This window comes from Pristis pectinata, chromosome 9 (genome assembly GCF_009764475.1).
Source record: "Pristis pectinata isolate sPriPec2 chromosome 9, sPriPec2.1.pri, whole genome shotgun sequence".
NCBI lineage: Eukaryota > Metazoa > Chordata > Chondrichthyes > Rhinopristiformes > Pristidae > Pristis > Pristis pectinata.
The window spans coordinates 29,400,715-29,412,773 of record NC_067413.1 but is presented as its reverse complement, the minus strand read 5'-3'; the positions used below and the strand labels follow the sequence as shown (position 1 = coordinate 29,412,773).

The 12,059-nt window shown below is 41.4% G+C and overlaps 1 protein-coding gene across 1 annotated transcript in view; it reads right to left on the bottom strand.

Moving 5' to 3' along the window:
* bbs9 (Bardet-Biedl syndrome 9) overlaps nucleotides 1-12,059 on the bottom strand; it is a 264,843-nt gene that overhangs the window by 201,324 nt on the left and 51,460 nt on the right. The window contains 1 exon segment of the mRNA XM_052023724.1: nucleotides 11,713-11,817. Within this exon segment, the coding sequence (XP_051879684.1) occupies nucleotides 11,713-11,817 (105 nt within the window).

The window sequence follows — 12,059 nt, the reverse complement described above, 5'->3', positions numbered from 1 at the left end:
ACTGCTGATGTGGAAGTGTACCTTGGTGCAGAGTCACATCTGATGGAGGCTCAATGTGCTGGGGTTTATGGAAGGTGAATGATGGGAAACACCGAAGGTAATAACCAGAGGAGGGTGACAACCATATGACTGATGATTTTGGGATGGGATAAGCTGGCTGAGGTATCGGTGCAGGTGGATCATCTCTATGACATGGACAAAACAAGACACCATAAGCAGAGCAGGTCTCTACCAGATGCTGAAGAAGATTACTTGTACCCCCCCAAAAGCTAATTGGTCTCATTCACTCCTTTCGTAACAACATGCAAGGCACCATACAGTTTGATGGCTCTACTCTGACAGTTCTGAGATGCAGAATAGGGTGAAGCACCAAGCGTGGTTGATATCTGAAACTTGCTGCCAGAGGAGGTGTGAATTAGACACAATCACTATGGTTGAGACATTTAGTCAGGCACTTGAATAGACAAGGCATACAAGGATAGGGACCCTATGCGGGTAATTGGGATTAGTGTAGATGGGCAATAAGGTCAGCATGGATGCGTTTGGCCAAAGGACCGGTTTCTGCGTAGTACAACTTTATGACTCCATGTGGTTACAGTATCGGTACACTGGGTATGACATTTAGGACAGAGATGAGGAAAAATCTCTTCACTCAGGAATGGTAAAAACCGTGATATTCTCTACCACAAGGTGGTGGAAGTCAAGATGCTGAATATATTTAATTAGAAGATAGATAAATTTCTACTTGCAAAAGGAATCAAGTGGTATGGCAAGAGTGGGAATATTGGATGCAAATAGTAGATCAGCCATGATTGGATTGCCAATTGACCTCCTTTTGTTTCTACCTTTTGGTGTTTCTATGCTACACAGTAGTGTAGTGGTTAGCGTAATGCTTTATAACACCAGCAACCTGAGTTCAATTCCGGCCACTGTCTGTAAGGAGTTTGTATATTCTCCCCATGTCTGCATGGGTTTCCTCCAGGTGCTCCAGTTTCCTCCCGCTTTCCAAAAGACGTATAGGTTAGAGAGTTGTGGGCATGCTACATTGGTGCCGGAAACGTGGTGAGACTTGCGGGCTGCCCCCAGAATGTTCTATGCAAAAGGATGCATTTCACAGTGTGTCTCAATGTACATGTGACTAATAAAGATATCTTATCTCTTATCTTATTTCCATGAAATTCCTCCAGGAAACTGGCTGCTTTCTGATCAGCAAGGACATAGTAGATTACAAGTTCCACATCCTTCTCCATTCACTTAAATTATCTATATCCCCCTGAATCTTCTCTATTTCCTTTTCACAGTTTACACTGCCATCTGGCTTTATAATATCAGCAAATCTGGATATATTACATTTGATCACCTCACCTAAATCACTGAAAAAGATTATGAACAGCTGGGGCCTCAGTATTAATCCAGGTAGCATTCCACTAGACACAGCCTCCAACCAAAGAATAACTGTGTACTCCTGTTCTCTATTTTCTGTCCATTCCACACAGGCTATTATCTCCAACACCACATGCTCTAATTTTATTCAATTTCTTGTGTGGCACTTTATCGAAGACCTCCTGAAAATCCAAATACACCACATCACTGGTTCACTTTCATCTATTCCACTACTTACGCTTTTTAACAGCTTTACCAAATATTATAAATTGGTGTTGACTTTGTCCAATCTACTATCATCCTCTAGGTGACCTGTTCCAAATTAGTTATTAATAGATTCCAACATTTCTCTACTACTGATGTCAGGTTAACCAGAATATCTCATCTGAAATAGTGGGGTCACATTTGCTGCTTTTCAATCCGTCGGAATCATACTACAATCTATGAAATTTTGGGATATGACAACCAGTGCATTTACCATCCCCAAAGTTGTCTCCTTCAAAACCCTTTGATGTATGTCAAGGACATGTATGTTAATCCCACTAGCTCCTCCAATGTTTTTTTTAAACCAATTACAATACCTTTAAGTTCCTCATTTATCCTACACTGATATTTCACCACTATTTTCAGGTTTTCTGTGGTTTATGAAGACAGACAAAACATTTGTTTAACTTCTCTACCAGCAGGAAGGCAACCAGTGAGCTTGGGCAGATCACCACTCAGTGGAAGATCCAGCTCAGTAAACCAAGCTCCATCTGCAATATTCAAAAATAATTCAATGCTACAAATTTTCCAACACTGTCATTGTTCCAAATTCAATTTCTCTACTGTTTTTTTAATCTGCATTGTGAGCCACTCCAAAACTTCACTGTATGCTCTATTTCTCAGAGTCCCTCATTTCGCATATGAGCTCTCTGCTAATCAACAAACTGCATTGCAAATCCCTCTCCATTTTTGAATGTTCCCTCATTCAAATTCTGCAGCCTCCTCCAGCCCTACATTCTAATTTCTGGTCTCTGGATCCATCTCTATCTGTCTATGATTCACACTCAACTCCACCACTGATGGCAAGAACATCAGTGACTCCTCCTTTAGGAGCCCCAGAATTTCCTTTCAGCTGCACTTGCCCTTATCTCTTTAAGCCTTTGTGCTCTCTGTGTTGTTTTGAAACTTTTGCTGATGTTAAAAAAAAACATTAAACTGGAAGAGACCATTGATGTGAAGGGCAGAAGTAGTCAACACTGCCCAAGTCAATCCTTTGACAGGAAAATAAAATGTGGGCCAAAAGCACTGGTGTGAAGCTGGTCGCCAGAACTTCCTTGATCCTTTCCTGTTTTGTCTGGTGGGTCACTCTATCTGATTCACTGTGTTATTCCGCTTAGCTGATGATGCTAAACATTTAGGCAAACACAGGAAATAACACTGCTGCTTGCAACAGCATAAAGTGTCTATTTCAAATCCTTTGCTGACTGAATGTAGCAACACAATAATCAAACATAGGGATAAGAAAAGCATTTAAGTCACATAACGTTCATAGAATCATACAACACAGAAACAGGCCCTTCATCCCACCATGTCCATGCCAACCATCAAGTACCCATCTATACTATTCACATTTACCATCACTCAGTCCATAGCCTTCCATGTCTTGGCAATTCAAGTGCTTGTCCATATCCTCCTTAAATATTGTAAGAATACCTGCCTCCACCACCCTCTTAGGCAATGTGTTCCAGATTTCAACCATCCTCTGGGTGAACAAGTTCTTCCTCAGATCCCCAAACCTCTTACTCCTTACCCTAAATCTATGCCCTTTAGTTTTAGGCACTCTCTACAGAGAAAGATTTTCCTGCTATCTGCCCTATCAATGTTCCTCATAATTTTGTAATCCTTAATTAGGTCCCAGCTCAGCCTTATCTGCTTCAAGGAAAACTAGCCTGGCCTGGCCAATCTCTCCGCATAACTGAAACACCCCATCTCCGGTGAATCTCGATTGTACTCACATCATTCCTTTTGTGTAGTGACCAAAACTGTGTCCAATATTCCAGCTGTGACAGAACCAGTGATTTATAAAGTTGGACCATGACCTCTCTGATCTTATATTCTATTCCCCGGATAATGAAGACAACTATCCTATATGCCTTCTTCACCTGTGCTGCCACCTCAGGGATCCCTAGACCTGTACACCAAAATCCCTCTGTTCCTCTATATTCCTGTGGGCTCTACCATTCATTGTGTACATCCTGCCCATTTTAGTCCTCTCAAAGTGCATCAGCTTGCACATATCCATCTGTCATTGCTCTGCCCATCTTACCAACTGATTACTATAAATCTTGTAGCCTGCAACCATCCTCAACCAACAACACCTTCTGAAAACTTATGGATCATATCTCCTAAAATAATATCCAAACCACAATGTACATAATATTAAGGGCCCCATGGTTGATCCCCAAGGTACACCACTGGTCATAAGCTTCCCATCACAAAGGCAACCCTCCACCGTCATCTTCTGTCTCCTACTACCAAGCCAACTTGGGATCCAATTTGCCAACTTGCCTTTGAATCCCATGGGCTCTAACTTTCTGGACCAGCCTCCCGAGGGACCTTGTTAATGGCCCTACTGAAGTCCATGTTGAGTACATCAGCCACAATGCCCATATCAATACATTTCATCTAGAGTTAGAAAGACTCATTAATAAAAAATAAGCTGTCAAAGAGAGCTACTTCTCTGGTGCTCAACTTTTTCATTGACCAAGAGTTTCCAGTCACCTAGAAATTTAAATCTCCAACCCACTCTGATCTCACTGCCTTGAGAATCCTACATTGTTCCAAAAATACAAAGATAATCTCGAACACTAACATCTCATCTTCCAGCTAGGCACGTCACAGCCCTCAGGCCTCAACAGTCAATTCACCAATTTCAGATAAGCAGCCTCAAGAAGCGGTCCCTCAAGAAGGTGGCATCCATCACTAAGGACACTCACCATCTGGGACATGCTCTCTTTTCATTACTACTATCAGGGAGGTCGTAGAGGAGCCTTATGACCCACAGTCAACGATTCAGAAACAGCTTCTTCCCCTCTGCCATCAGACTTCTGACAGTCCATGAACCCATAAACATTACCTCATTATTCCTTTTTTGCATTATTTATTTTGTAATTTATAGTAACTTGATGTCTTTGCACTGTACTGCTGCTGCAAAACGACAAATTTCACATCATATAAGTCAGTGATAAATCTGATTCAGCCTTTCCAGTTTGTGTCCAAACCTGCAGTTCTGATGAAAAGTCATCAATCTGCAACATTAACTATATTTCTCTCTCCATTTATGCTGCCTAATGTTCTGGCTATTTTCACCATTCTCTTGAACATCAGAATTCTAGCAGCCGCAAGTTCCAGCTTTGTGTTTTTCCTCCTGTTTTCATTCACCTCTTTCTATGTGCATCTCTCCAGACAAATGACCTGCAATAAACAAGCATTCACCAAACTCTTTCAGCTGACACCACCTGTCTCTACTACATTACCCTACTACATAAAGTATCTCTCTGCTCATACCACACCCTGCATCCCTTCGCCAGTCATCTTTCTCTGTAACTTAAAAAGTGTTTGGATCCAAACCTTTTCTAGTCATGATGAAAGGTCATCATCCTGAAAAGTAAACGTTAAACGCTCTCTCTATAGATGCTGCCTGTTCTGTGAAGTAACTCCAGTATTTCCTGTTTTTATTTTGATTTATCATAGTGCCATTAAGCACGTAGCTACTTCTGTGAAGCTGTGCTTTTGGTCAGGGGTTGTGGAAGAGGTTCGGAATCCCAATGCTATGGTCTACAAAACACATGTACAAATGTACAATGGTGTGATGATACAAATGATTGTACCCATATTAACTTTCGTTTCATCCAACAGATTACTCAAGTAAAACTGTCAAAATTCACAAGCCAGGAAAAGTCTGACAGCAGACACCTCCTTATGAGAATTCCAAAATTGTAGCTCACTTGGAGCACCAAGAACTAAACACTTCATCAAGCGCAGTGTGGACATGTACATGCATGGCATAAGACTTCATTTGCATCAATTCAGACAGAATCAGGTATTTAAACCTCCTGATTGAATTCATTGAAATCTATATGCACATTTCTCAAAACAAGTGTTAGAAAGTGTTCAGCCTACCTTCAGGGTTTCGCTCTGATTACCAAAGAAAACACAAAGGAAAACAGAACAAAGTAAGCAGCATGCCAGTCTTCTGGTTAAAACTAAAACTTGGTATCTTTTCTCAGCTCTCTCTATTCATACCTGCCACTTTTCTTTCCCTTTTGTTTATACACATGATCACATAATAGCTTGAGATGGAAAGAAAGAACTTAAACCCACTTAATTTCACCCATCCAAAATACTCTGTACTCATGTTTATTAAAGTCACATTAGCAGACTCTTTACATGGGGCCCATACTAAATTTAAACGCTAGTGTGTTTTTTTCCCCTCAATTTTGCATCAATAGCAACATTTTACTTAATTTTCAAATTTCTATGGATTTGTATCTACACTTTCAAATGCTTTTTCCTGAGCTATTTCATTTTTCATATTGTACTTTCTCATGACAAAGGACGCCATTTGGCCCTCCAAGTCTATGCCAGTTCTCAGAGCAATCCCATGAATCCTATTCCCCCACTTATTTCCCTCAAATGTATTCTCTCACACATGCCACGTTAATTCTCTTCTGATTTTCCCAACAACCACTTACTCCAGGAGTAATTTACAGTGGCTAGTTAGCCTATGAACCAACTGGTCTTTGTGATGCAGGAGGAAACCAGAGCACCAGGGTGAAACCTACATGGTCACAGGGAGAACATGCAAACTCCACACAGACAGCACCAGAGTTTGGAATTAAAACTCTGTTGTTGGATCTTGGCAACAGCTGTATTGCCTGCAGCAACTCTGTGCTGCCCCATTGACAAGTATTAAAGGTGATCTGGCAGCACCTATTAAATACTTGCAAAAATGAGGACATTAGATTTGCAGATGAAATTTGGGGAGAGTTGATGGGAATATGGGGAGAATAACTTACAGAGAAAATCAATGGGCAATTGGATTGCTCTGAAAAATCAGCATAAGAGTAGATGGGCTGAAACGGACTCCTTTGTCAAAAGGAAATATGGAATATGGTGTATAGTTCAGACTGGGCTAGTGTCCTCTACAAGGAAGGACATTAGTAAAACAGATGGGATTTTATACCCCAAACCAGTAGTCTTATGCATCTTATTACACAACTTAAATTCAAATTCCCCCATCCAGCTGCCGTGATGGACATTAAACTCTGGTCTCTGGATCAATGGTCCAGTTCAAACCACTAATTTAATCACAATCCCACTTTACTCTTTAAATTCAATCACTCTGCAGAACCAACGAGCTGTCAGATCAAAGAACCCCTTGAATAATATTTAATTCTGATCTTTTAGCATATGCAGAATAATGCAATTTAGTTGCAGTTCCCTGTTAAAATCCATTATAGATTTATTCCATCCAGTATCTGTTACCCTCTGTAGCAAGATCATTTCATGACATCCACCTGATTATGCTTTTAACAGTGATACACAACTTTTTGCTGGGACGGCCAGATTGACAGTCCAAAACATTTCTGAGAACCACTCATGCGAATACAGACAACCTGAACTTCCTGCTACCGTCATCCCAACTGTTTTTCAACTTTAGAGTTCTCATAGACATTTGACTGAGAATCTATCTCCAATTTCCTACAGTACCCTGCAGTTTACACCAGTACATCTAACCATTGGAGTTGTGCCAATCAGACCTGCTGATGGTTCAGTGACTCCAATCATTTCAATGCCAAGGTAAAAGAGACATGAGCATGTTTCAGGAATTTTTTTTTAAATAACTGAATGGACTTAAATACATGCAATCGTTTTGTTTTCTAGCATTTTAAGCATTTTATTTTAAAAGTAGGTTGTTATTTTGGTTGCTTTCATAGCAGGACTTATTTTAATAATGTGATTCTTTTAAAACGTCAGTCAACATCAAAGATATTTAGTTATCCAACATTCTTGTACAGTGCTTCGTGACCAGGCAGTTCCTTTGAGCTAGAAGTAATACTTCCTTGGCTTCACCAGTTAGTGTCCCAACATTTCACTTATCCCTATTTTCAAAATAGTGAATGGTACAATTAAGGAGAGTGAATTGATCAGACCATTGCCTTATCTCCTTTCCAATGGATTCAATTATTTTAAGTCCCTGAGTTTCTGAGGTGATGAGGAACGAACGGCAGCAGATGGCAGGAGCTCTTCCCCTCCAGTTGAAGGCTATCGAGATAACATGGCAGTCAAGAACCAGATGAATTACTGATTCTTGCAGAGCACGATCAAAGTTTTTTCTAAAACTGGCCTCATCACTTAGGATAACCCCCCCGGGCTATTAAACTCGGTTCTCTCTGAACAAGCACAGGGTGGATATGGAGAGAATGCTTCCTCTTATGAAAGTATCTAGAACTAGCAGATCACTATTGTCACTAGTTTCATCAAGAAGTGCGTCGACGACTGTGTTCCGATGAAGATAGTCAGGGTCTATCCAAACCAGAAACCTTGGATGAACAGGGAGATCCACCCTCTGTTAGGGTCCAGATCTGGAGCTTTCAGGATGGATGGCCCTGTACCGTACAAGAATAATAAGTATGATCTCCGTAAAGCTATCAGGGATGCCAAGAGACAATACTAGAACAAGCTAGAGGCTCAATTCAATCAAGCTAATACCAGGTGACACTTGGCAGGGCCCAAATACCATCACGGTCTATAAGCCAAAATCAGAGGCAATCTCTGGCAATGACATCTCTACTGGATGAGCTCAATGCCTTCTACACCCACTTTGAACAGGCAGACAAAATTCCACCAAGGCCCGTCCCCTATCCCACACTGGCTCTGTCCCTCACATCTCAGTGGCAGAAGTCAGATCTGCTTTCACAAAGGTAAACTCTCAGAAAGCGGCCAGCCCAGATGGAGACCCTAGACGGGTTCTGAAATTGTGCGCCATTCAAATGTTCAAGGAAACCTCATTCATTCCCGTCACCAAGAAAAATAACATATGCTATATCAGTGACTACCGACCAGTAGCTCCGACATTGACCATAATGAAGTGCTTTGAAAGACTGGTGATGGCCCACATCAGTGCCGGTCTCCCAGACAACCTAGACTCCCTGCAGTTTGCGTAAAGGAGGATACCATCTCCCTTGCACTACATTCAGTTCTGGATCACTTCGACAATATGAATACATAGGTCAGGATGCTATACATTGACTATAGCTCAGCATTCAACACCATAATATCAAATACGCTCATCTCTAAACTCCTGGACCTTGGCCTTAGGACTCCCATCTATAATGGTTTCTGGACTTCCTGACCAGCAAACCTCAGCCAGTTAGAATTGGTCATAACATTACATCCACCCTAACCCTCAACAGTGGTGTTCCCCAGGGTCGTGTGCTCAGTTCCCTGCTCTGCTCTCTATGTACCCATGACTGTGTGGCCAGGAAAGAGATCGTGAACCTTGTGTCATGGTGTCAGGACAACAATTTAGCCCGAAACATCAGCAAGGTGAAAGAGCTAGTTGTTGACCTAAGGAAATGGAGGGGGGGGGGGCAGGGGGGAATGATCACAACCCTGTCCTCATCAACAGAGCTGCCATGGAGATGGTCAACAACTTCAAGCTCTTTGGCATCCATATCACCAGCAACCTCACCTAGTCCCTTCACACTGATGTAGTGATCAAGAAAGCACATCAGTGTATTTACTTTCTTAGACATCTGAGAAGATTTGGTGTGTCCATGAGTATTTTCTTTAACTTCTACAGATGTGCAACAGAAAGTAGCCTGATGGGTTGCATCTCAGACCAGTACAGTAACTGCTCCAGTCTGGACCGAAAGAACCTGCAGACAGTGGTAAACACTGTCCAGTCCATCACGGGCTCATCACTTCCTTCCATCCAGTCCATCTACATGGTGAATTCTTCAGGATACATGCCACCCTGAGCATTCCCTTTTCTCTCTTCTAACTTCTGGATGAAAGCCCGGACATCCAGACTAAAGAACAGCTTCATCCCCACTGCTATCAGACTTCTGAACCAATCACCTCTTTCACATCCCCTTTCTGGTGGTGCTGCCACACTCTCATACTCTTAACTCTACCTCTCTCGGTTATTCCATTATTGTCACTTTAGCATTTTTTTTCCATTACTTCAGATTTGCATTACAATCTTTGCATCATTCTGCTGTTTTGTGCTCGTCATTGTATTTATTGCTACCATGTATATTGTTTACACTGTGAGCTTCATGCAAGCAAGGAATTTCATTGCACTCTGGTGTATATGACAATAAACTAATCCAATCTAAATCTAAAAACAAGGGGTCACCCATTTAATAAAGAGATAAGATGAAATTTTTCCATCTCATGAGTGCCCAAATCTTTGGAACCTCCTTCCGCAACAGGAGAGGGTAGAAGTGATGAAAAATTATAAGACAGAGGTAGATAAATTCTAAATAAGCAAGGGGGTGAAAAATTACTGGGATAAGCAGAATGCAGAGTTGAGGTTTAAACCAGATCAATCCTGATCTTATTAAAAGTGGGAGCAGATGAGGATCTGAGCGGTCCCTCATGCTATTAATTCGAATGTTCACAGGTATAATTACAGAACTTGTGGCTGGACTCCTGAGCTGAGTTGTTACTTTGATAGAGCAGCAAAATGGAAAGCACTATGCAGGATTAACATTCATTTACTGTGCACTAATCCACTCACTCCCATGTAAAACTGGACACTAATACAGTTACTGAGAACCAGCATCCGTTTAACCTTCTTTGTGACTCCCAACGTCAAACAAGACTTCGATGAGAGAACAGCCCTGCTGCTGTCCTGTGGACAGATTGGTTATGACTCCACTCGAGCCATACGTCTTCATCTCTTTCCCTCCTCCAAGCTACTTGGGACAATCCCATTTATACTTATATCTGGGTCCAGCATTAGGCTGTTCCAGGCACTGTGCCGAAAACCACATGTATCCAGCTGTCTTCTTCATCACCTCCTTTTAACCATCTGGGTTTTGTGCTGACCTCTGATTTGAGATGGTTGGTCAGGAGAGAGGATATTTTACATGCTCCAGTTTTGGAAGACCTTGTAGCATTCTGAGCTACGTGCAAAACACCAAGAATCTCTGGGCACTAATCCTCAGTTACTAGCATTTCAGTGTGGTCGGTCAATGCTATTTTGCTGATTACCTTATCATTATAAAGAGGTGAAGCACAATAATAGATGGCCCATATCTAGGTAATAGTGGTATGGTTAGATGGCATATGGTTACATTCCAGATGGTCCAGATGAAGGGTCTCAACCCAAAATGTTAACTGCCCATTTCCCTCCCCAGATGCTGTCTGACCCACAGAGTTCCTCCAGCAGATTGGCTGTTGCTCCAGATTCTAGCATCTGCAGTCTTATGTCTCCATATGGTTACATTTGTTTATTGGACAGGGCATAGAACATCAAGCAGTTTGTCAAGCTCGAAATGTATGAAACCCTATTGGAGAAACAGCTAGAGTGCTGCATACAATTCTGATTACTACATCACAGGAGTATGTGAGAACACTAGTGGAGATTTACAAGGATGTTGCCAGGATTGGAGTATTTCAGCCATGAGGACAAACCAAATAGCCTGGGCATTTTTCTTTGGAATAGAGTAAAATAGGCATAGATTTAATCAAAAGTATAAAATTACAAGAGGCCTACATAGGAAGAATAGATTTCCCTCAGTAGAATAACAAGGTTGCATATATTGAAGACAACTGGTAAAAGGATTCGAGTTCACTCATTTGAGGGGTTCTGGGACTCACTGGCAGAATTCACTACCCTAGAGGGCTGTGGAGGCCCGGTCACTGAGTAGATTTATAATAGAGATCAATACATTACATATTAAAGGAATCAAGGGATATGGGGTTAGTGCAGGAAAATGGCACCAAGGTAGAAGGTCAGCTGTGATTTGTTTGAGAAAATTATCTTCCAGATATTACAATTTTAAAGTTCAAATACATTATTTTGCTAATTCTGCTTTTCAGGAAAACTTCTACTTCTTAGGCAGTCTTTCAGGATTGAGGATGACTTGCTTCCATTCCACTCCAGGAATTTATATTATAGATGTAGTCAATTCGACCCAACCCAAATTTACTTTGCAAGCTGATTAAAGAATCCATGCTAATCAGCAGTTCAACACTGACATTTAAGAGATTAGCTACTAGTCTGGATTAAATCCGCTTTGACAGTGAAACAACAAAAATTGTGGGTACCTGTTGGTGTACGATATGAAACCGCAGCATCTCCCCCCAGCGTGGCAGGTGGGAAGCTCTCCTTGAGGAATACTGACAGCGTTACACTTCTTGATGTCCCAGGTTCTGAGAAACAATGCAAAATCGTCACCTTCTTTCTCTAGGACGACGCAAGAACAATTACACACTCTGCATTCCCTGAGCACAGATTTTGAGGGAAGTCATTAAAAATGGCACCTCTTCTGATCTGGATTTTGAATATTTGCTGGAACAAAATTATCTTGCAGGAGGGAGGGAGGGAGAAAAACATTATTTAAGTTTTGTTTTGAAATGGCAAAACTTCTGAAATTTCAGGTAACCTCAAAATT